At 42.2% G+C, this 24,031-nt stretch overlaps 1 protein-coding gene across 9 annotated transcripts in view; it reads left to right on the top strand.

Moving 5' to 3' along the window:
• FMNL2 (formin like 2) overlaps positions 1-24,031 on the top strand; it is a 319,730-nt gene that overhangs the window by 194,472 nt on the left and 101,227 nt on the right. For all 9 annotated transcript variants that reach the window (XM_004743864.3, XM_004743868.3, XM_004743866.3 and 6 more), the window contains exons 3-4: positions 11,147-11,227; positions 16,448-16,524. In XM_004743864.3, coding sequence (XP_004743921.1) covers positions 11,147-11,227; positions 16,448-16,524 — 158 coding nt within the window. The remainder of the gene's footprint in view (positions 1-11,146; positions 11,228-16,447; positions 16,525-24,031) is intronic.

Raw genomic sequence — 24,031 nt, 5'->3', positions numbered from 1 at the left:
CCAAACTCAGGTCATGAAGGTTATCTTTTCCATGTTTTCTTCTAGAAATTTTAAGAGTTTGGTTGTATGTTATGTGTGTGATTTATTTTGAGTGAATTTTGGTACATGGGATAAGTTAAGGCTGCAGATTCACTGCCCCCCCCCCATATGCATATCTATTAGTACCATTTGTTGAATAGACTATTCTTTTTTCATGAACTACCTTGGTATCTTCGAAAAACCAATCGGCATATGTGTGGGGTTCTATTTTTGTACTCTCTGTTTTGTTCTACTGTTCTTTATTTCTACCTGTTGTCAGTATGGCAGTTTTGATTACTGTTGTGAATTCTTGAACTTTGTTTTTTGGAAAATTATTTTGGCTACTGCAATTCCTTTGCATTTTTGTATAAATTTTACAATCAGCTTGTGAGTTCCTAAGAAAAACCCTCCAGGATTTTGACTGAAGTTGCGTTGACTTTGTAGATGAAGGTCAAGAGAACAAACATCTTAATAGCATTGATTCTTCTGAATGATGAACAGAGCATTGCTATTTATTTAAGTCTTTTATATCTCACAGGAATATTTGGAGGTTTTCAGTGTACAGGTCTTGCATGTATTTTCTTAGATTTATCCCTAAGTATATCATGATCTTCAATGCTATTTTAAGTGATACATTTAGAAAATAAGTTTACTGGTTTTTCCTGGAGAAATACTGTTTTTAAACAATCTCCTACTGCTTCATTGACAGCCATATGGAAGAAGATGACTTATAATATGTCATTGCATTTTCAAAACCAAGTTCCATAATTGAACACTTTCTTAAAGGCTTCTGACTATAAACAGTAGTCATGGGTAAATGTTGAAGTTTAGTATTCTGAGCTTGATTCTTAGGTTTAAGTCTCTTCCTAAGGTAAATGAAAGCAGGTGGTGAGGGCCATGAGTAAGACCTAATGACTTTACTCCTGATTTTCAGCCTTTATGTACCGTTCATAAGGATGCTTTCCTTGCATGTGTCAAACACACGTTGTCTTCAGTGGAAGGCAGTTTCCTTCTCCGCCTCTTTCAGTGCCACCTACTTTGAGGGTTTCCTGCCTTAAGTTCTACCCTTTGCAAATATTACAATTCATTCACTGCTGCAAGCACCCCTTGAGATTCTCAGGACCCTGTAACTCTGTAACCATGTGGTTGCACACTGTTGGAACTGGGACACATGAAATTTCAGAGAATCTAATTGGTATAACTATAGGCAGAAATCTGGAACACAAGTTTGCTATTCTTAGATAAAGAAGATGTGGCATATAAATAAAATGAAATATTATTCAGCCAAAGAAAAGAATGAAATCTTGCCGTTTACAATGACATGGGTGGAGCTAGAATGCATTATGCTAAACAAAACCAGAGAAAGACAGATACCGTAGGATTTCACTCATATATAGAATTTAAGAAACAAAACAGGTGCCTGGGTGGCTCAGTCTGTTAAGTGTCTGCCTTCGGCTCAGGTCATGATCCCATGAGATCGAGCCTCGGGTCAGGCTCCCAGCTCAGCAGAGAACCTACTTCTCCCTCTCCTGCTCTCCCTGCTTGTGGTCTTTTCCTCTTTCTTTCAGATAAATAAATAAAATCTCAAAAAAAAAAAAAAAAGCAAAGGGGGAGAAAAAAAGAGAGAGGCAAACCAAGAAACAGATTCTTAACTATAAAGAAAACACTGATGGTCACCAGAGGGGAGGTGGGTGGGGTATGGGTGACACAGGTGATGGGGATTAAGGAGGAATCACTAAATTGTACACCTGAAACTAATATTACACTGTATGCTAACTCACTGGAATTCAAATAAAAATTTTAAAAATATTTTTAAAAATAGTCATTAAAAAGTTTGCCATTCTTTCAAAATTTTGAGTGATTGAAAAATACTAGTACTCTTACCTAAATCTTGAAATACCTAATGGTTTCTGCAAGACATCAAAGGCTGCTGCTGTTCCCCCCCGCCAATCAGGATCAGGACTTTGTTATTTATTTTTCTTTTCCGCCCCCATGTTTTATTTGTATGATACATGGTTAACTCTGGAGACCTTTAAAAGCTTTTCAGTATGTTAAACCTGTTTGGGAAGGCATCCTTAAGTAAGGTTTCTGGAATATGTAGTATGTGGGGGTAAAAGGTTTTCGTATTCTCCTTTTTCAGAGGAAGAAACAGTGAGGCTTGTTTGTACCCCTTGCATTTTTTAGAGGAAGAGTCCTCCCCAGAGATTTTGTAAAATTTTCATGAAATTGTTGATTGTAAATATAGTTTTTAATGTAAGTCTGTATCTTTAAATATAACTGAAAATGTATTGAAGTCTTTGCCTAACAGCAATATGCACATTCTCTTTGTAAACCAAGAGGGATTTAGGAATCCAAAGTAGCAATTGCACTCTAAAGCAGTAATTAATTAGTGTTAGTGTACAGAAGGATCTACTTGGGGAATTTAAGAAAATGTGGATTTTTGAGTGTTTGGCAAATTGAGTCAGGAGAATGTTTGCAATTTAACAAGCATCTTCAATGGCTTTAGATGCTGGTTTTTTGTAGTATATATTTCAAGAAATGCCAGGCTAAAAGAAGGGAAAGCTTTGCTCATGAGGGGAGAGAATGATGATTTGAAGATGATAGTAAAGGCTTTCCAGTATCAGTCCAGCCTTCCATCACTCTACCCAGTCCTTAGATCGTCAGTAGCAACAACAGCCCTACTTACTGAACATTGCTACATGTCAAGCACAGTCGTGGTTCAGACTTTGCTTAGGACAACATGGGATAATAAACTTTATTAAAAGCATGACCTTCTTTCCTAACAAATTCAATTAAAACCATTTTTAAGTTGGGAAAAAATGATGAACTGTGATAGGATTAAATAAACCCTATTAATTATATATTTGGGAGGGACTTTTGGGATGCTTTGTTGAGGAAAGACCTGTTGAACTATAAGAAACTTTTGCTAGTCTAAATAAAGGAAATTATTTGGACAAGTCTCATCAAAAGTTATTTTCAGTCTGAGAGCTGTAATGGAACACTTGGAAAGTTGTCCTCTCTGACCAGGAAAATGATTTCATATTCCGAACTGAAGAATGCTTCAAGACTCTCCAAGAAACTATGACTGTGGAATGAATCTGACATGCTGATTTTTCAAGTCCAGTCTAGCACAGAAATGGCCAGCTTTTAAGTTTGGGGTTGGAGAAGGGAGTGTTACACGGTATTCATCGTATGTTCCTCCACTGTTCGAAACCCCTTATTAACTTGCTGTTCTCTTTCTTATACCTATTAGCTTATTATTTATAGCCACCATTGTCTGTTCCAAGGTACCCATTAGAGTCTTATGCCATTGTCTTTCTTAAAATGTATTACTGGAGCCCAGCTAAACCCACTGAAGTTAGTAGCACGTTCCTCATGCTTTTCTACCTTTATTCATGGTTCCCATCTGGAAAACTCTTCTGTCTCCTGCCCCTCACACCCACCTAGGATATCTGTATACTGCCTGCCCTTTAAAACTCAATTCGAAAACCACTTTCTCCAGGGAAGTTCCTTTGATCTTCTCTGTTGGAAAGAACCTTACCTTTCTTTGAACTTCTAGAGGATCACATATGGCTCTTACCGTACTCGGCATTGTATTACAGCGATGTCTGTTGGGTCTCACAGATCAGATTTAATGCTTTAGAATGACTTTGTTTCGTTTCGTGCCTTTTTTATGCAGTGTCTTGCCTAATATGTTATGGATGAATGAAATAATAAAAGCCAAAAATTTTTTTTAACCTTAGTATTTTTCAGGTTAGTGCCTGGAAATAGAGACCCACTTGTGACAGCAAGATTTAAGGTGTTCAAAGGCAGGGGCTTATTCAGCAAAATGTTTGCATCCAATAATAACCACAGGGACCCTTTTGGTCACAGCACAGCTTGTATTTGCTGGCTCTGGTAGTGGTTAGACAAAATTGGACTCTTATCTGAACTTGCTTTCTTGGCCATCTATTATTTTAAGTAGCTAGAGTCTTAATAATTTTTCCTCATTTGCTCTACATTGTCCTCTTTTTTCATACCCATACTTTCTGTAGGTGGGAGAGTCTGACAGCCTTTCTGAAGTTCCAGAATTTGTTTTTGCCTTTTTAGGGGAGAACATGAAATATGCATTTCCTTGGCGACTCTGGTACTCTCAATTTCTTAGGGAGTCTAGATCTATTTGTGTAGATGTTTTTATTTGTATAAATTGTTGGCCCTTTGAGAGCTGAGATGTTATGGGTACCTTAGTCTCTCTTGCTTAGGAGCCTTGGTGCTCTCCCCCACCCCTCTGTCCTCTCTGCCCCTCCCCCCACATACCTACATGCACTATTTCTTGGCCTCCGGTGAACTATGTAACTCATTTCTGTCTATATATAATATTCATGTGGTATTTTATTTTTGTATGCTATTCTCCCTATGCACTTGTGTTAGCATTATCCCTTTTAGAGGGTAAACCCCTTGAGGACTTGGGTTATTCCTGTCAGCGGAGCTCTGAAGAGCATTTAGCACCAAGCTAATGCTGCAAATCAGTACGTGCTAATGGCAGCGATACTGGTTGTAATTATGGCTCACTTAGAGACCACAGTTTACTGACTCAGCCTTGGGAAATGAAGCCCAACTATTTGCAGCTTCTAGGAAGAAAAATCAAGTGCAGTGAGCTTATGTGCACAAGAGCAAAGTCCTTAGAATTTTCACTATCTAAAAATGATTGCAGGGGCGGAATAATAAAACATTAATAATGGCATAATGATGGGTACATCTAATTCATCCCTAAGGGTGTTTCAGTGATTTTGGTAGCCCTGCTGATACACTACTGAACTAGAGCCAGTGACTCTGTGACAGTCCCCAGCAGGGGGAGAAACCCAGCAGTCAGCACCTCCCTCCATGAACCATTCATTTCCCAGAGATTTCCTGGATGTTCAGGTGTCTCACTATAATTTCAGAATTTTAAGAATTTAACCTCAGAATATTAAGGTATAAGATAAATGCCTGAAATTCTGTTTGATTTTGGAGCTGCTTCTCCAAATACAGTTTATGGAGCGGAAATGCTTGTAACATGTTTGTCTTGAGTCCAGCTGACACCAAATTAACCTCAAATAATTTCTCATGTAATTATACACATGGATTGAGAGCATTCAAAGGATCAGAAATGTTTTTGCTGGATGAGTGGAGTGCCCAGTTCCCAACCTTTATGCGGAAAGGCTTTCAGTGACAAACTTTATTAGACCTAGGTGGGGGATGGAGGGCGTGGAAGAAGGCTCCAAAGAAACAGTTGAATTGCTTAGAACCTAAGACTGCCTGCCTGTGTGCTGAGAAAGTCCACGTTGCAGCACAGCTCATGAGTTCATGAGTTCTTGAGTTAACTTACAGAGTTAACCCAGTATCTGGCTGTCCCAGCCACTTCACTGAGTTCCTTTAAAAACGGCTCAGTTTTCCAACTTGGGCTGCAGTAGACTTGAACCCTTGTCATTAGTGGAATCCAGAAATGCTTTGTCTTTTCCTTATCTGCAGGACAGGCCTCTGTGTGGCAGGGTAACCTTCCTGGTAGTCAGCAAGGGAGGGGCGAGTCACGCTAGCCTAAGCCTTAGTAGACTGAGGTAGTGAGAAGTGTGTCATTATGGCGGTCACTAGGCAGTTACAGAGCCAGGAGAGAGACCAGCCAGGCTTATCAGCAAATGTCCTTTAGCTACATGAGTTTGGCTAATTTATGTTGTGCACATATGTATGCCCTGGACAGCACTGACAATCTGCTTGATTGCAAACTTGAAAATCTTACCCCTAATTTATGAGCACTGTGACTTGTCTATGACAAGAAGTTTAATTCCTTGAATGTTATGAAGGACTGCGTGCCAAGTGTTCCTCTCTATGTACCGGAACTCAAAGAAAAATAGAACATGTTTCTACCCCTTTTTTTTTTAAAATTTATTTATTTGTCAGAGAGAGAGGGAGAGAGAGCGAGCACTGGCAGGCAGAGGCAGAGGGAGAAGCAGACTCCCTGCCAAGCAAGGAGCCCGATGTGGGACTCGATCCCAGGACGCTGGGATCATGACCTGAGCCGAAGGCAGCTGCCTAACCAACTGAGCCACCCAGGCGTCCCTGTTTCTACCCTTTTAAGAGCTTTTATTCTATCAGAAGCAAGATGAACACACTTACTATGGTGGTTGTAGAAAGAACAAGGTTCAGAGAGTCAGCTTGAGTCTGAATCTTTGATCTGATGTGTGTGTATCTGATTTAAGGCAAATCATTTCATCTCTGAACTTGATTTCCCCCATCTATAAAATGGAGGTGATCTCTACTTGCCCGAGAGAGACTTGCGTGAGCTGAGAGGTCTAGAGAGTACAGTAAACTATAAAGTGCCACTCAAAGACAAGTGAATAACGCTTGAAAAACAAAAAGTGCTGTCCAGGTGGAAAGGTGATTGTGTTCTTGGGCTGGCCTTAATGAAGTCATTATTTAACAGTGAGAAGAAACTTTCAGATCATTACTAGAGAAATTAACTGCTAAGTGTCTAATTCATTAAAATGAAATACTGGCAATTGACATAGCAGCTTAATGAAGATTCTCTGATTATTGATTGGGAGGGTGACTTGGTCACTCCATTGATCCCTTACATTTACCTCATGTGTCCCTCCATAAGTTGTGTTCTCTAAGAGGAGGGCCTTCCCTGATAGAGGGAAGGCCCTCTTCCATGAGGGGCTTATGGTGGCTGCACTCCCTTGCCGAAGCCTCCAAACAAGCTCTCACGGGTCCACGTGGAGGCGAGGTCAATATGTAGGGTAGTCAAGCTTCCAAGACTACAGACACATCCAGATGAGGTGCTGCATGTGGCAGTTGCCTTTCCTTGAGAAAAAAGAGTCCGTGATCCTAGATTTTTTTCCCTCCTATACCTAACCCAGTGCAGTTTGTGGCTTAGTGTCCTGAATATGAAGAAGTCACTTGAGGCTCTTTGCTTTGAATGTTTATGGAGAAGGGTTAAAAACCCCAGAGCGATTGTCATTTCCATCCAGAAACATGCCATGAAGAAAGTTTGATCGCACAAAGAGATATATGGCAGGGGCGCCTGGGTGGCTCAGTCAGTTAAGCATCTGCCTTCAGTTCAGATCATGATCCCAGGGTTCTGGGATTGAGTCCCGCATCAGGCTTCCCATTTGGTGAGGGTCTGCTTCTCCCTCCGCCCCTCCTCCCCAACTCATGCTTGCTCACTTGCTCTCTCTTTCTCTCTCTCTCTCACAAAAACAAATCTTTAAAAAAATTAAAGAGAGATAAATGCCAAGAGGGCAGGGTGATGAGATGCTGAATGAGGAGACGTTTAGAAGAAATTTGTATGTCACAAGTTCTTCCAAATGATATAAATTCACATTGACAAGTCACCATGTTATTTAGAGCATATTTTTTTATCCCTAAGAATAATTCTTCTAGATAATGGGACTCAAGTAGATGACTTCATTTAATTAAGCTACTCACATCTGTGATGTTGAGCAAACACGTAACTGGTTATGAAAACAACCCGTGGGATCTAGCCGATCGAGAAGTGAGGATAATGGAAAACTGTCATCCCAAGGCATTTACGAGTTTCAATGCAAAGTCTAAAATTCTAATAGAGAAGAAGAAATTGTTAATTTAAATAAATATGCCAGTAATCCTTCCAAAGTCCTTTAGAGTAAATGTGTTTTGGCAAGGTGCTGACATTCTCCAGTGTACTCTCCCAAATGTTTCTGTTGTCCAAATGGCCGTATTGAAGACACAGAAAGAAAAGTTTTGATGAGCCAGATGCTGAATTTATAAACAGTAGCTCCTTTTGAGGTTAGACGAACAGCCCCAAGTTTTAGGGAAGTGACTGGATCTTTTGTATTCTTTCTCCATACCAGTTTTACTTAAAGCCCTGGATGTAAGCTGAGTTTTCTGAGAGTAGATATAACGTAGACTTACTGTGTTGTGAAGCATCAGGCTTCTTCACGTTCTGTTTGTGGAAATACGTTAGTGTTTTATTCAGACAAGTGAAAAATGTGACTAAAACAGCAGCAAATTTTTGTAAGCACATTTGAAAAAGTATGTATGAATTGTAGATTTCATCCATTATTTCAGGGGAATAGTTAAAAGGAAGTACTTAAAGGACCAATGAATGTCTATATTTGAAAAAGCCCCCTGGGTCATGACAATCTTGAGTAGGAAATGGAGAAAGATGCATTTGTTGATGGTCAAAAATGGGATTCACTAATTGTGTGAATGCCAACATATTATATATGCTAGTCAACCAGATTTCATTATTTTACTTTATTTTTTTGAGGTGGGGTCACGTGAGTGGGAGGAGACAGTGGGAGAAGGAGACAGAATCTTCAGCTCCAGAATGGAGCCTGTTACGGGGCTCGATCTCACCACGCTGAGATTGTGACCTGAGCCAAAACAAGTTAGATGCTCAAACAACAGAGCCACTCAGGTGCCCCCAGATTTCGTTATTATAATAAATACAGCTCTTCTGTTGTGAAGACATTGCCTTAACAACAATCGTTAGGCATCTTTCAGCAACAGTCCACAGATTCAAATTTAGGTCCTCAAATAACTACTGTGTTAGCCAGAGTTAAAATTCAGTGAGTTTCAGGGCGCCTGGGTGGCTCAGTTGGTTAAACGACTGCCTTCGGCTCAGGTCATGATCCCGGAGCCCTGGGATCAAGTCTCATATCGGGCTCCATGCTCAGCAGGGAGTCTGCTTCTCCCTCTGACCTTCTCCCCTCTCATGTTCTCTCTCTGTCAAATAAATAAATAAAATCTTTTTTAAAAAAATTCATTGAGTTTCATGCGTGAGGGAACTTAACGAGGTAGAAGTTTGTTGTCGTGGAAGGGAGCACAGTTGGAGTTGTCCCTGGTCATAGGAATTTTAAATATAGGATTATGCTTTTAAAAAATATAAGTTTTCTTGATATTCTAATATCTCTGGCATTACTTATTGTCATGCACAAGGTTGGAAATAATAACTGGCTTCTAGATAGCTTATCAGTTCATTTTTTGGGAGTTTTTTGTGATTATTTTAACCTTCAGCTGGGATATTGCTAAAGCTCTATGGCAGTTGGATCCGATCTGGTTCCTTAGTGAAGTCATGGTGATTCAAAATAAAAGTGGGGGGAAGCTTTATACATAGACCATTCGATAGCATTAGGAATGTCAAACATTTATGAATTGTTATTTAGAAGCTGCTTGCAAAATTTGGGGGAATAATTAGAAATAATATGCTGGGGCATGTGGGTGGCTCAGTCAGTTAAGGGTCTGCCTTTGGCTGAGGTCACAATCCCAGGGTCCTGGGGTCAGCCCTGCCTTGGTCTCCCTGCTCAGCAGGAAACCTGCTGCTGCTTCTTGCTTCTCCGCTCATGCTGTCATTTCTCTCTTACTCAAATAAATAATTGAAATCTTTAAAAAATTAGAAATAATATGTTAATCTTTTTGTTAATAGCTCTATTGAGATTCAGTTTATGTACTATGAAATTCCTCATCATTTTTAAATAAAGGGAAAATAGGGACAAGTGTCTTACTGTGTGTCCCTTTATTATTAAAGCATTTTAAAAGCAAAACATGTTTTCTCTAATAAGATGATCTTTTTTATTATAATGAGATGATTTTTCAGCCTTTCTAAAGCTGTAAGCAAGCAAAACCTGAGTGGACCAGGAAGGATGTTGTGGTTCCCTGTGTTGGAGAAATACAAATTTGTAGAGGATAAACACGTACTTGAACATGTTGGCTAGTTTTCAGTGTTGCAAAATACTCCCAAACTCCGCTGTGGCATAAGCAATAATCAGACTAGAATTACTAGGAAAGCATCTTTTGAGGTTGTGGATAGAAGAGACCCTAAGAATTGTTTTGATGTCATGACGAATCTTAATTTTTCCTTTTAGAGCTGATTCATTTAAACTTGTATGTGTGTGAAAGGTAGCATAGGTCTGGAAAAGGTTGTGAAACCTAATACGAGCATCCTAAGCAGGGTAAAGCCAGTGCCTGTGTGACTACCACATGATGAAGAAATCGAACCTTGGAGCCCGTTGGGATCACTGGGCATTTTCCTTCCCCCACCTCAGTCCCCTGTCATTTTAATACTAAACCGCTCTTTCCCCACTCCCTAGATAAATATGTGTGTATCAGCAAATAAAACAGCTTATGTATGTGTCCCTACCATTAACGTTTAATTTTGCCCATCCTGTGAATCCATAGAAATGAAATCACATTCGTTCTGGCTCAACATTAGGTTTATAAGATCTGTCCATATGGGAGCATGTAGTACAGTTTGTTGGTTTTCGTCGAAATATGGCATACCATTGTATGAACATAATACGAGCACTTAGCCATTTTATAGTTTGTGGGCATGTACCCAGTTTTTTACTACTGCTTCTTAGGCTGCTTTGGACATTGTGGTCTATGAAAGCTGACACATGTGGGTGTGAGTTTCTCCCAAGTGTGGCACCTCCGTGCACAGCCTTAGCATAAGACTTGTTAGTGACGCAGACTGTCTGGTCCCACTCCAGATCTCCATTCCCATTTCACCTTGGGGTATATTTTCTGGTTTCATAAGCTTATTTCAGTGACTGTGCCTTTGTTAAAAACATCTTTGGGTCTTCTGCTTTGGGATTGCCTCATGTACGCGTTCATGATCGCATCCGTGCATCGGTACTCCTGCAGACCGCATACGCTCACTTGTCTCTTAGCAGGAGACTCTTTACTGATTTTTGAAACAAACGGTCTTTACCCAGTTTGAGTGAAGGTTTTGGTATGTTTGAAGACTCCTATTCCCAAGAAAAGGATTTGCCCACATTGGAGACGGCCCGTAGACTATGCAGTGGCCTGAAGACCTGCTGAAATGGGCCGCGGACAGAGCCAGAGCAGGGCTGACAAACCCACTTGTACTGCCGACTAACTGCATCATCTTAGGGAGGTGGTGAATTTCTTGGAGCTTTGCTTTTCTCCTCTGCAAAACGAGGATAGTATCATTCACTGTAAAAGTTCAAAACCCTCCACAAGCCGTGCAGATACATAAAGATCATCTGTGGGGCCACACTCTTGTGGTGGACGGGCATCAGCCGTGGGTCAGCCATACTGACCTGTTGGAGTGTGGCCGACGCTCTTGCCTCCGTGAGTCTCATGCTTTTTACTTTTGTGCTTCCTGCAGGAACGATTCCAGGTGAAGAATCCTCCCCATACATACATTCAAAAGCTCAAGGGCTATCTGGACCCAGCTGTAACCAGGAAGGTAAGAGGGATTTGTTTTCACTCCTGCTGCCACTTCCTCGTGAGTGTGCACTGGAGGGGACCTTCCTTCCTCTGCACTGTCGCCTCTGCGGGAACCTCCAGGAAACCAGTCTCGGGAGACAGACACCATGAGGAATAAAGAAGAAAAGCCATCCTTCTCGTGCAGGGGTGTGTTTGAGAGTGCTTTCCTGAGACGGGAGTCACGTACCTCTGATGGGTCGTGAGTCACTGCCATTTCCAATTACACAGGGCAGTGAGTCCAGCCCAGAGGTGTTCAGGCCCCTGGAAAAAGCAGCCTTAGCGAAGGGAATACTTGTCTTTCATGCCTTGGTGCGTTTCCAGAGGCCTTGAAAAATCAGTGGGGCTTTGTCATCCCAGCTGTGCACTCACATCCTGTGTTGATGCTATTAGCCGCTTCCCCCGGCCTCACCCTGCCCCCGGCCCCAAGAAGGTAAGGAGAGAATAGCTAATTCCCTTCTCAACTGACTTTCTCCCTTTACAAACAGGCTGTGCTTTGTGCAGCCACACAATTGGTTTAAACCGATGCCTTGTGGTAAAGCATGTAGCCTGGCACAGCCCCGCAGGCTGGGCTCGGTCCTGGGCTGTCTCCGCACCGATCTGTCCTTGCTCAGGATGGGTACGGGCACTCTTCACCAGAGAGCACTTGTTTTGGGGTTGACCTCCCGCGACTCCTGCTTTCCAGGCTGCAGCAGAAATAACGAGAGCTGAATTCCCTCTGTTGTTTCGGGGTGGGACTCATGAGAGAAGAAAGGCGTACTTTTCCTAGTTTCCCGCTGTCTCCAGGGCTCTCGTGATTTTTTTTTTTAATCTTTTTCTTTAGCTTCTGCTTTTACTCCAAATATCCCTCTGCGCCCTCCACCCCTGACTCACTGCCCACCCCACCCCCCATCCAAAAAAATAATCAAGTAAATGAGGACAACTATTCCTTCCTTTTGGAAGTTTCTGTGCCTGACACGGGACCAGCAGAAGAATTACCGTCTGGGATGATGATGACATCGGGCTGTAGACTTTGGCGTCGGACTGTGAGGCCGCCGCCTCTTCTGAGAATGTACCTGTCAAAGTATAATGATCTCTGCTCCCCCCGCCCCCAAATATGGCTCACACATGTTTCTTTGCTTTAAAGAGCTTCTGTCTGGCCCCCAAAATGAGACCGTTGCCTAATTCTTACTCACCACTTTCTCACCTCCTTCCCCAAGGATAGAGCTGCCTTCAAGGTCATCAGCTGACAGAGGGTCAAACGAAGGCACCCTCCCCCAAAACACAATCCCGGAAAAAACAGGAGGTTTTGGGGGCTGTGCCGCTTTAAGGGAGCAGCAAGATTCTACTTCAGAAATATTTCGAGAAATCCCTGCAGCTTGCACACCCTCGGGCTGGGTGGCTTGGACCCTGGCCTTCGGTACCCTCCTGGGAAGCTAAGTAAGGCAGGAACACTGGTGTCTGTGTCCAGACTGAGTGCGCCTCTCATACACAGCGCGTTCCACCCCTGTAGAATAATTCTCTCCCTATTTGACAGACTCTTAGGAGAAAGGGGAGAATAAGAAAACTCCCCGAGAAGGCTTCTCAGAGTCCATCCCTAAGTGCTGTAAGGAGATGCTTGGAGGGAACGGGATGCTTTCTCCTGGCACAGTTCCGGTTCCCTTCGGGAACAATGATTCCTTAGTGAGGCAAAGGATGTAAGGCAAGTAAGCTGCTTAGTTTTGCTCCATTGCAAATAGCTTAATAAAGGACAAAGACACGGATATCTGTTTGGGCTGACCTTCACTTGTGAAATCTTGGCCCCAGACCGCGTTTGTTCATCTGAGTGGCCTGGTTCGGTCTGTGCCTTGCTTTTCAAGATCAGTTGTTCAATTGAGAAGAAAAAAAAAAAAAAAAAAAAGAAAGAAAGAAAAAATGGATGTTGGATTAACCACCTCTGCTTGAGCAAGATTTCTGTTGGGAGCTGGCAGGAGGAAATGATCTGTTCAGCTCAAGCCTAGAGAAAGGAAATTTTGCTTGGAATAAGGCAGGCTTGCAGTTAGAATGGGTTTAAAATTTTCAGCTATAGTGCAGTGGGGAAGACGGAAGATTTCCAGTCCAGACTTTCAGCTAGAGCCTGTCCGGGCTGAGTCGTCTTCCCCTCACTGTGTCTGGAGTCCTTGAATACCTCACTCATTTATCATTTGTTCACACCGGATAGAGGATATTTGATTTGCTGTCCTCTAAAAAAAAAATCCTTCAGTATATTCTGTTTAGCTTTTCTTCTAAATAGCTTTAAATCTGGAACCCTGGAAACCTGGGCAGGGAAGGAAGAGCCTAAATGAGCCATCTCTGTGAGCAGGACTCTTCCACAGCAGTCGCCTCGTTGAGTACCGGGGGCTGCTGGTCTGTGACCTGCGAGGGTGTGCTCAGGCCTAGCGTGCAAGAAGGCGGCATATGGACCGTGAAGAAAGGAGGGGGTGTGCTCTGCAGGCCCTGCGGTTGTGAAATGAAACCTATTGTGGGGATCTCTGGGCCTCCTTTTTGGGGCTCATCCCTGGGTCTGCCTTTTATGGGACAGGGCCAGGGGACCGGTGCACACGGCTCACTGGTGGTACCTGCTCCTTGTCGCAGCTCCCCACAGGCATGTGATCTGTCTTTGGGGTGTTTCGAAGCATGCCGAGTACGTTGTCAAAGTGCAGAACGTTGGCAGTCATTGTTAATGTGTTAGCGAGGTGGATGCCAAGGCTTCTCCATAGCCCCGAGTCCCGCTGGCGGTGGCCCAGTTCCTGAGAGAATGTAACACGGGGGCAGAGTCCCTTTGGTTTTATCTGTTATCACGCAGTTGCAAAAGTGTAGTGACTCCCAAGAAGTGTTATCTGCTCCTGTTGTCATTCCCAGTATCTCCTGGTGTTTCCGTGGAGGTCTTCTGTTTTGATACATGCCTTTTAGTCGTTCAGCGGATTCTTTTTGGGTTTGCTGTTGTGTCCTTAGTGCTATGCTGGGTGCTTTTGTGGCTCGTGGTGACCTTCCCCCTGAGGACCCGTGAAGGTCACCAGGAACCAGTCAGAACTGGGTAGGAGGCAGAGCTGGGAACGCTGAGCTGCTTTCTCAAGGTCACAAGGGCAGGCCGTCTGACATCCTGCACCTTGGAAGTGGTTTCCTCAGCTCTGTGGCCAGACACTCTGCCTCATCAGCAGTCCTCGCTGCTGGAAAGCTCTCCAGGGGACAGTCGGGTGTCCCTCCAAAGGATACATGAAAGAGGAGGGGTGTGGCTCTTTTTTTCATTGCATTGGGGATGCTTTAATTTCATGTATCTAACTATACCTGGATTCTAACAACCGAGAAGGTCTTTGGAGTTCCTTAAGAATGGCAGCCAGGTGGAAACTGTGAGACTGTTGGCTTCCTTGGGGCCTTAGTAAGGAGCATTTGCGGGGAGAGGAGAAGAGGGTGACAGGACCCCCCCATGCTGAGCGGGGTCCCAGTCTTCATCTGGACACTAGGGGCTGCCTGGCTCTCCCCACCCCACATCCTGCTTTTCCAGCCTTCCTCCCTTCCTCCTTGTCCTTGGGTGCCTTCATCTTTGGACCTGGATGACTCTCTATCCACTGGAATTGTGGCAGCAGAGAAGGGTCCCTAACATCCTGAGCTAGAATTCCCACAGCCTTTTTTCGGAAGACCATGTAATATGCAGGTGGTTTGAATTCTTAGCACAGAAAACATGGAACTCTTCCTAGAAGGCACAGCCCATCAAATGTCCTACTTCCAGAGTGGCCCAGAAGTTCAGTTAATATAAATACATGTTTCTGGAAGAAATTGTGTTCCAGAGAGCCCGTGTGCATCCTGACCCAGTGATATGTGGAAATCGTTTAGAGTTGAGAGGATAGAGAAGCATACATTTACTGCTGGAGTGGGGTTTGTTGAAGAAAGAATGGCCTGAGGGAGTTCTGGAAGGATTTGTGGGATTTTGATGGGCCAAGGAATGAGGAAGGGCATTCCCAAAGTAGGAGGGACCTTCCAAATGAGGGCACCTGGGCAAAGGTAACTCTGAATGCTTATTCTTGGGAAATGTTAGGTTTTGCAGAAAATAATTAACATAGCAGTCCTGAGATGGCTACCTTAGAAAGATCAGCTTCCCAGAGTGGCTGGCTCTTGGTTGGCAGCTGGGGACTTGCATTTCAGGAGAGTTCATAACTTTCTTGGTAAGAATGATTCACTGTGCCAACAATACGGTGCGTGCTGAAGGCCTTTTTGCTTGAGGGAGTCTGGACTTCTGGTATGTGCTAGGCAGAGGATGCTGAAGTGTCCAGACTCCCGTAAAAACTCTGGGCACTGAGTCCCTGGTGAGCTTTCCTGGTGGACCCATTTCACAGATACTATCATTTGTGATTCCTCTGGGAGAAGACTGCTGCAAGCTTTTATTTGGTTTCTTCTGGACTTCAGCCCATGCACCTTTCCCTTTGTTGATTGTACCTTGTATGTTTCTGTTGTAATAAGTCTTAGCTATAAGAACAACTATAGGCCAAGTCCTAGGAGGGAGTCTTTACAAATCATTGAAATTAGGGCGGGGGGAGTTTCAGGGACCCCCAACACTTGGGCATATTTGTGAATATTGTTGTAGAGAAGGGAGAAGTAGCCTACTTACTCAAAGACACCTAGTACATGAAATAAGAAAATTTTCCCGGTCCTTTCTCATAAGCTGACTTTCATGATAAAACAATTTGTGTCCTTTGCAAAAAGAAAGGTGAGAGAAGCCCACTTTATTTATTTATTTTTTATTTTAGCATTTTTTTCCTTTAAAGTCAGTTAATTAACATACAATGTATTATTGGTTTCAGAATAGAGGTCAGTGATTCATCAGTCTTATAAAACACCCAGGGCTCATTACATCGTATGCCTTCCTTAGTGTCTGTCACCCGGTTACCATATTCCCCCACACGCCTCCCCTCCAGCAACCCTCAGTTTGTTTCCTGTGATTAAGAGTCTCTTATGGTTGGCCACACTCTCTGATTTTGTCTTGTTTTATTTTTTCCTCTCTTCCCCTATGATCCTCTGTTTTGTTTTTTCAGTTCCTCATCAGTGAGAGCGTACGATAATGTTGTCTTTCCCTGATTGACTTACTTCACTTAGAGGGAAGCCCACTTTAAAAGCAGAGATATTTTCATATTGGGGTAAACTTATTACTAATGGCACTTAACAGCAGTTGATAAAAGGTTTTGTGAGAATATGTGTTCTTGCATTCTAGAAATTCAGACGGCGTGTTCAAGAATCCACACAAGTGCTAAGAGAACTGGAAATTTCTTTAAGAACCAACCATATTGGGTAAGTGTGCCCATTTCACATTTGGCTTTAAGGCTTTTGGACACTTTACAAAGTGACTGAATCGTATCCAAAGAATTAAGCTTCCTTGCTAATCATTGTAAGTCAAGAGACTGAGGTTTAGATGGGTGGAACGTTTGTTGGTGCTCGAATCGCTCACTGTGCAAAAGTTCGTAGAAGCAGAGCAGCCTTCGATTTGGGCTGTTTATAACAATCCTAAAATTCTTTGCTTGGATGCAGTGATAGTGTTTGGTCTCTTGGGTGCGTGACCATTCCTGGCAAACAGGGAGCTCCCACCAGGTAATGAACTCAGATGCTGGCTGTCTCTTGGCTGTCACAGAAGTTCTCTGAGCTCGTTCGTTGAAGCTGCTTTATTGTCCTTTCTTCAGTTCCAGAAGGGAAGAGAAGCTGGGATGATGCCCCCTTCTACCCTTCATTGCCCTGAGTTGTTCTGAGTCTCTTCGTCTTGCATTCCAAAGTTTTTAGGACTGGGAGTGTAAAATCCATTCTAGAAAGTAAAGCTTGGGAAATCTCAATGCTAAGCATTACTGAGAGTTTTTTATGTGGCTTGCTTCTAGCGTACAACTTTGAGCATATGCTCCCTTACTCCTAGAACAGCATCATTGTACAGTGCCTTAGAATAACATGGCTTATCTCTGTGGTGGGATGCCGGGATCCTACTTTGTAGCTTTAGTTCTTCCTAAAGTACCTCTTGGACGGACATCCAGCAAGTTATTCAGTTTCTGTGCATTTTGATTCTTTGAATTTAATGGCAGGAAGACTGTAGATTTTTGATCTTTCAGAACTTTCTCCTGTGACATTTTTTGCAGATCTATTGGAAATGAAGTTTTGCATGTATGGTACGGTATAGTTTAATAGATTATTGCATTAAAAAATATACTACAGGGGCACCTGGGTGGCTCAGTGGGTTAAGCCTCTGCCTTCAGCTCAGGTCATGGTCTCAGGGTCCTGGGATCGAGCCCCGCATCGGGCTCTCTGCTCAGCAGGGAGCCTGCTTCCTCCTCTCTCTCTGCCTGTCTCTTTGCCTACTTGTGATCTGTCAAATAAATAAATAAAATCTTTAAAAAATATATATACTACATAAATAATAGTTTACTTCTACTTAAGACTATTTTAGGTATAAGCCAATAAAATGGTTAATTTCCACAGTGATTTCAGAATAAGCTTTTTAAAATTGTGGATCTGCAAGGCTAATTGATACATGATGAAGCTTGGGTGAGAACGTTCATTTCCTAGAGGATAACTATACATCTGTCACCTTGAGAATGAAGTATTTGGAAAAGAACTGATTTCTAAAGTTGATAATCACTTTGTTTGAGAAAATGGGCTATCAAACAGTGGATCATAGAATCATGACTTTAGAACCAGAAGAGAAATTAAGGATTCCCTAGTTCTTCATTTTACAGATGAAAAGCATTCGGGAACAGAGAGGGTGAGTGACTCCTGCAAAGTCCATGACTGTACAGCCCAGGTGCTGGGGTTCAAAATGCTATGTTCTTTTTCTTATGTAGTTTAATCTGGCAGCTCTTTCTTGGAAAGTAAGTAAGATAATCAGGACTCTGGGATCAAAGCAATGAGGCTTGTCTTCTGGGGGTGAAAGTCGTGGTGATTTAATACAGTTGGGCATCCAAGCTTGGGAAATACAAATACTTTCCCGTATTTGGGGATCAGGAACTAGATTCCATTTGGTAAGGTCCAACCCCGTACTGTTGGCACTTGGGATCGACAACGGTGGAATGAGCTGCAGCCAGGGCTTCTCAAATTGTCGATGAGCATTTCTTCAAGCACTGCTGAAATAATGTGAAATTGACCATCAAATACCAAAGCAAGACAGTCATTTCCAATACAGAGTTGGCTGAGTAGAAGAGCTGTGGTTGGGTGGGAGCCAGTGCAAATCTGTAAGCAATCGGAGTGGTGTGCTGTTTTGGATGCTGTAGGCATGTTGAACGATTCTCACATTTCTTTCTTCTTGAGCATCTGAACTTTCCCTTTGTCTACCACCTATGTGTGAGACTTTCTGAAAGCTTTGGCTTTAGCTGCAGAAACATTCATGGAGGTGCCTTGTCTGGTTGTATGCAACCACTTATTAGCCTAGCCTTGTGCAAAACGAAACCATGCACACCAAGGTTTGGACCTGTCTCTACTGTCCTGAAAACCCAAGCCTGTGCCGGACTCTAATTCTGATGGAAATGAACTCGCTTGACCTCGTTTGATAGGGAAATCTTCTGAATTATTCAGTAGTGTGAAAATAATCAATTACTACAGTGAGGAATTCTTGGAATGCAATGGGCTATCTAAGGGATTCATAGACTTTATTGTACTCTCTTGAGGTACCGTATTAGAATGGTAATTGGGTGCCCATTGGTTCAGGTTTTGCCATGCCCTTGATTAGTTATTAAATAAGCCACTTAGCTAAAGTACATAAATTCTTTGTATTTATTTACCGTGTGACCTAAGTTAACTTCTCATCTATAAAATGAGGATAATGATATTTGCCAATAGAAATGTTGCAAGGTTAAATGAGATAAATTTATAAAAGAACTTATATAGGGTCTCATACAAATATTGACTCAAAATATGATAACTGTCGTTAGGCTTGTTGCAAGCAATATTTAATCAATAATGTTATGTATCTCTAAGGAATTCCATACAGAGATTGTACTTTCTCTCTCTGAAATGACCCTGACACCTAGGAGATCTCAATTCCCAGAAATGAAAAGGAAGAATTACATTTAAAAATCTACTTGTCCTGAAGAAGTTATTCTTGGCACATGCTTGTGTTTTAAGTTTAAAGTCTGGGGCTTTGCTGCGATAACATTCCAGGCTACAGCTTTGTCAAGTGAAGGGTCTGTTCTGAGTTTTGATATAAGCCGAAAACTCTGTAAATGGAGCAATCTTCTAAGAAAGAAAATTAATTTTCTTTGAGCCAAATTGAAATAAGAATTGGACTCGAAAAAATCTTATTCATTTACCCTTAGGAACTATAATAATAGAGAAGAATTAGATGACGACTAATCCAAGCCCTTGAAATGACTCAAAATACCATTGAAAGGAGCCACACACTGTGAGAACACATTGGCTCTGCGGCGTGAGTGGGCACATGTCATGATATTTTGGATGTCAGGATGATAAGAGTCAAGGGGTGGGGATGGTGGTGAGCTGGATAGGTTTATGGGCTTTATTCCATGGCACTGAGGTATAGCTTCTCTCTCCTTGGAGGTACTCTATTTTAAATAGAGCTCTCCATTATGATAGAAAATTGCTTTTCATCCTGAGTGGGAGAACATAGAAGTTCTGAAAGATGCTCATTTCACTTTATCTCACTGGAGCTGAAAGAATGGGCCTGAGGTTGTGGGAGCAGTGTGCCAGCTGGCAGGGACAAGGTTTGTACAAAGGCGAAGGAACCCGGAAACTCTCAGAGAAGGTCTGTCTTCCCTCCTGCATTTCCTGGTGTCTTGGTGACCCAGTTCTGGCTGGGCCAGGCCAAAAGAGAAGAGAGGAGTAAGGCTGGTTTTAACGGGTATACAACATGTCTGGGGGATGAGCATATCAAGCGACCCTATAATTAATTCATTCTTAGTTGTCGAGTCTTTGAAATCCTCAAGATTGCTATCTTATCATTTATTAAACATGTTCAGTGTGTTATTTCTTACAAAAATCTTATTATTGGCCTTAACCTCTGAGCCTGTTTTATAGATGAGGAAACTGAATCACTTATTAATTATCTTGCTCCAGTCCCCGTAACCGAGAAGGACTGAGATTTGAACTTAGATACGTTCCGATGTTATCTACACTGGAAGTTATTAAATTTTTTTGATTTAGGATGCCTTAACTCTCTTAAATTATTTTGAACCCTAATATGCTTTTGTTTATATGGAGTTTTTTTCTCTTAATGTTTACCATATTGGAAATTTAAACCGATAAATGTTAATTTTGCTTATTCAATCGAATTTAGTATTTATTTTAAGGTAAATAATATACATATATAAATACAAAATGGTAAACATAGCATGGACAACATATTTGGTGAAAAATAGCTATTTTCCAAAGCAAGAAGGAAAAATTAGTGACAAGGATGGGACTGATTTACATTTTTACAAATCTCTTTAATATCTGGTTAATAGAAAGCGGCTGGATTCAGATTTCTTTGTCTGCATTTGATTTGTTGTAATATGTTGTATTGTATGCAAACATATGTATGAGGAAAACCTGGCCTTACACACATACGTCACTTGAAAAAAGTAGTGTTGTTTTTTTTTTTTTAAGATTTTATTTATTTTTTTGACAGAGATCACAAGTAGGCAGAGAGGCAGGCAGAGAGAGGGGCGGGGGGAAGCAGGCTCCCCACTGAGCAGAGAGCCCAATGCGGGACTCGATCCCAGGACGCTGGGATCATGACCTGAGCTGAAGACAGAGGCATAACCCACTGAGCCACCCAGGCGCCCTGAAAAAAGTAGTTTTTAAATAAACATTTCTGATATTTGTGGATATTCTTCTTTGATAATATACCATTCTCCAAGGAGCAGTAATTAGAGTTCCTTGCAACGTGGGATCTGAAATGCTATCAGTGAGCTTTTGTACTTTGTTAAATTAAAATTCACTGTGCTGTTTTGAAAATTGAATAGGTCTTTCTACCCAGGTGTAATTTTGAGTAGCATCATGAATTGGTCTTCTGAAAAATGTTGTTTCACTGGGTTATACCGATCTTTAAAAAATGGAGACATTTTATTCTACAATATAAAAACAGTCGCATTTGTTAATAATTACCAGTCTCATCTGAATATACTTTAAGTACCAGGAAGTTGTCAAGCTTGTGGTCAATACAAGTGTTCCAAAATATTCCTTTTTTTGGTGGAAACCTCAAATTTTATCATGGACAACAAATGCCATCAGTTCTTTTCCTTGAGATGGCAGGCTCACTTCATTCACTTTTGAGAAAATGTCTGTCAAACACCCAAGACAGAATAACCACAGTTGTTAGTCATTTTACATTTCATGTAAAAAACAACAGCTAGTTCAGTCTGTGACTCAAACAACTGCACAGGTGCTTTTCCTGGAGACAACTGTGGTCCTAGGGTAGGCAGCAGAAGTACTTTATGTGGGCTTTCCATTTTGTCACATAGAAAATGTAAAAGATATAACCTCAAGGGACAGGCATTAGTAATAATGCATAATTTTCATTGCTTCATTAAGAACCGTTTCAAATGAAGCTGACTTTTTGTTTGCCTTCCAAGGGCTTGGTGTGAGAACACAATAAAGAGGTGTACTTTGGCTAGCTGAAGTTTTATCCACTATTCCTTTTGTACCATCATGCAGGTGCCAGCACTGTGAAAAGCCAGTATGATCTTAATATTTTTATGAAAATGGTTGTAATGTCACAAACCCTTCAGAGGGTCTCGGGGCCTCCTAGTGCTGTGGGGGGCTATGCTGAGCCCCAACTTGGGATGCCATCTTGCAGGATAGATTTGGTAGCTGATGCTGAATCTGGGGAATGCTTACCTTCTTTCTCTTGCTTCTCATGATTTTTTTTTTTTCCATGATTTTTCAGCAGCTGCAGTTTCCAGCCTGTGTTAGGAGTGCCTCTCTAAGGAGACAGACAAAAGGAGTTCACCCCTTGTCCCTTTATCTTGTGATCTTGGGTCTGCTTTGTTTGATCTCAGAAATTTGGAATCAGAAAGTTCCCTTGAGACTTCATTTTCTAGATCAGAACAATGAGATTCTAAAACTAGTAGTGGGGGCGGGGGAACAGGGCAGAGAGAAACCAGCCTCTCTGAAACAGCTTTGACCTGTCTACAATAAAGCAGTGACTCTTGTGTCTGTGCACTCAGATCCCTTCCTTGAGAAAGACTTTTTTCCCCCAGAGCTATTTTTCATTATCATGGTTTCTTCCAGCTCCTGAGCCCCTGATTTAGAATTTGCCTAATTCAGATTTACAACATATGGTAATTACCCTGAATCTGTGGGGTACTCAGTAAGTGATGCGTGCTGTTGGAGTCAGAAACGATTCTAGTTTCCAAAACCTATAATCATCCAATTTGAAACGGTGTGCGTACTGGCAATATGTAAAAAAGTGTGTGGAGCATGCACAGAAGTGAAAAATGGAAATTATTTACTAGAGGAACCCTAAATTTATGATATGTCATTGCATGATCACCTGAATAAATCTACATAATGGGACATCCATTTTTTTTTTTTATGCCTTTAGATTAAAGATACTGCTTTGAAAGTTGCCCATTTTTCATTTTTACCCATTTTCTTTCTATATTGTTTTCCTTTCCCCGGAAGCTGACTCTTACCTCTGTTCTCTCCCACACAGACTATCCCAAGTGTGGCGGGGACAGAGATTGAGAGAACCAGAGGGGTTGGGGGAGGTGAAGAATTTTTTTTCTCCTGTAAACCCGTCGTAGCCTTTTTGCTGCAGTGACTTTGCTAACCTGGTATCATTGGACAGAGGAAATAGGTAGTCAGCCGTGGTGGATTGTTCTTACTCTTTCCTAAATCACCTAGGGGTATCTGGGCCAGATCAAAGACCCAGGGAACATCACATGGCTTAGAGAAACAGGGCTAGCTTTGTGGAATCGAACCTCTCAGAGGCAGGACCTGATACATGCTAGCCGACTGGTTAGGAACCGTGCCCTTCACTTTCAACATTGTGTTAAGGCACTTACGCTCCAAGTCAGCGAGTGAGGGTGGAGGAACCTAGGAGGGCATGGAGATGAAGCAGGAGAAGCTCATAATAGTTCTTATCCCTGAATCAAAATACATGCATATTAGCATTTTGAGTTGAGAATCGTGGCTCTGGATGTACTTGGCTCTTTCCTTCCTTCCTTCCTTCCCTCCCTTCCTTTCTTTTATTTTTATTTTATTTTTTTTTTTGTATTCTCTTATCTGTGAGTCATTTGCCTTCTCTACTTTGTGGCCAAACTCCCTGAGTTGGAGGTGCTGGCAGTTGAGACCATGACAGGTCCATGGAGTGTCCTCGACCATCCCTACTTCTTAGGGGCCGTGTGTCTGGGAGGTCAACCAGAAGGCACTACAATAGTGGTGGTTCTCAGCTCCTACACTGGAGTGTTTTTATGAGCAACTGGGATAGAGAACGTGGGACTTAGATGACTCTGAAGACTCTGGAACGGAGGGCGACTTTGCATTCTAAAGTGAACACCCCTGCACCCAGCCCGGGGGATTCCCGCCACACACATGCCACTGTGGGCCAGCCACAGTGGTGCGGTCAGAGCCCACAGGCCAGGGCCACAGGGAAGCCTTGGAGAAGCTGTTCAGAGACTTGAGTTTCAAGAACGGCTAGTCCATGGATTTCATAGTGAGTGCCGGCCTTTGTCTAGTCTCCTACCAGTTATAAACAGCAAATGTGTATTGTGTATATGTGTGTGTTTACCTCTTTCTAGGCTTCTAATTATTAGCACTTAAAAACGTCTCATGCCTCCTGAGATCTAGTGGTATAGGGAGAATCATTAAAATAAATTAGCCCAAA

This window comes from Mustela putorius, unplaced genomic scaffold (genome assembly GCF_011764305.1).
Source record: "Mustela putorius furo isolate JIRA1106 unplaced genomic scaffold, ASM1176430v1.1 tig00003869_pilon_pilon_pilon, whole genome shotgun sequence".
Classification (NCBI taxonomy): Eukaryota; Metazoa; Chordata; class Mammalia; order Carnivora; family Mustelidae; genus Mustela; species Mustela putorius.
Note: the sequence above shows the minus strand (reverse complement) of the source record. Positions and strands in the feature narration are given on the sequence as shown.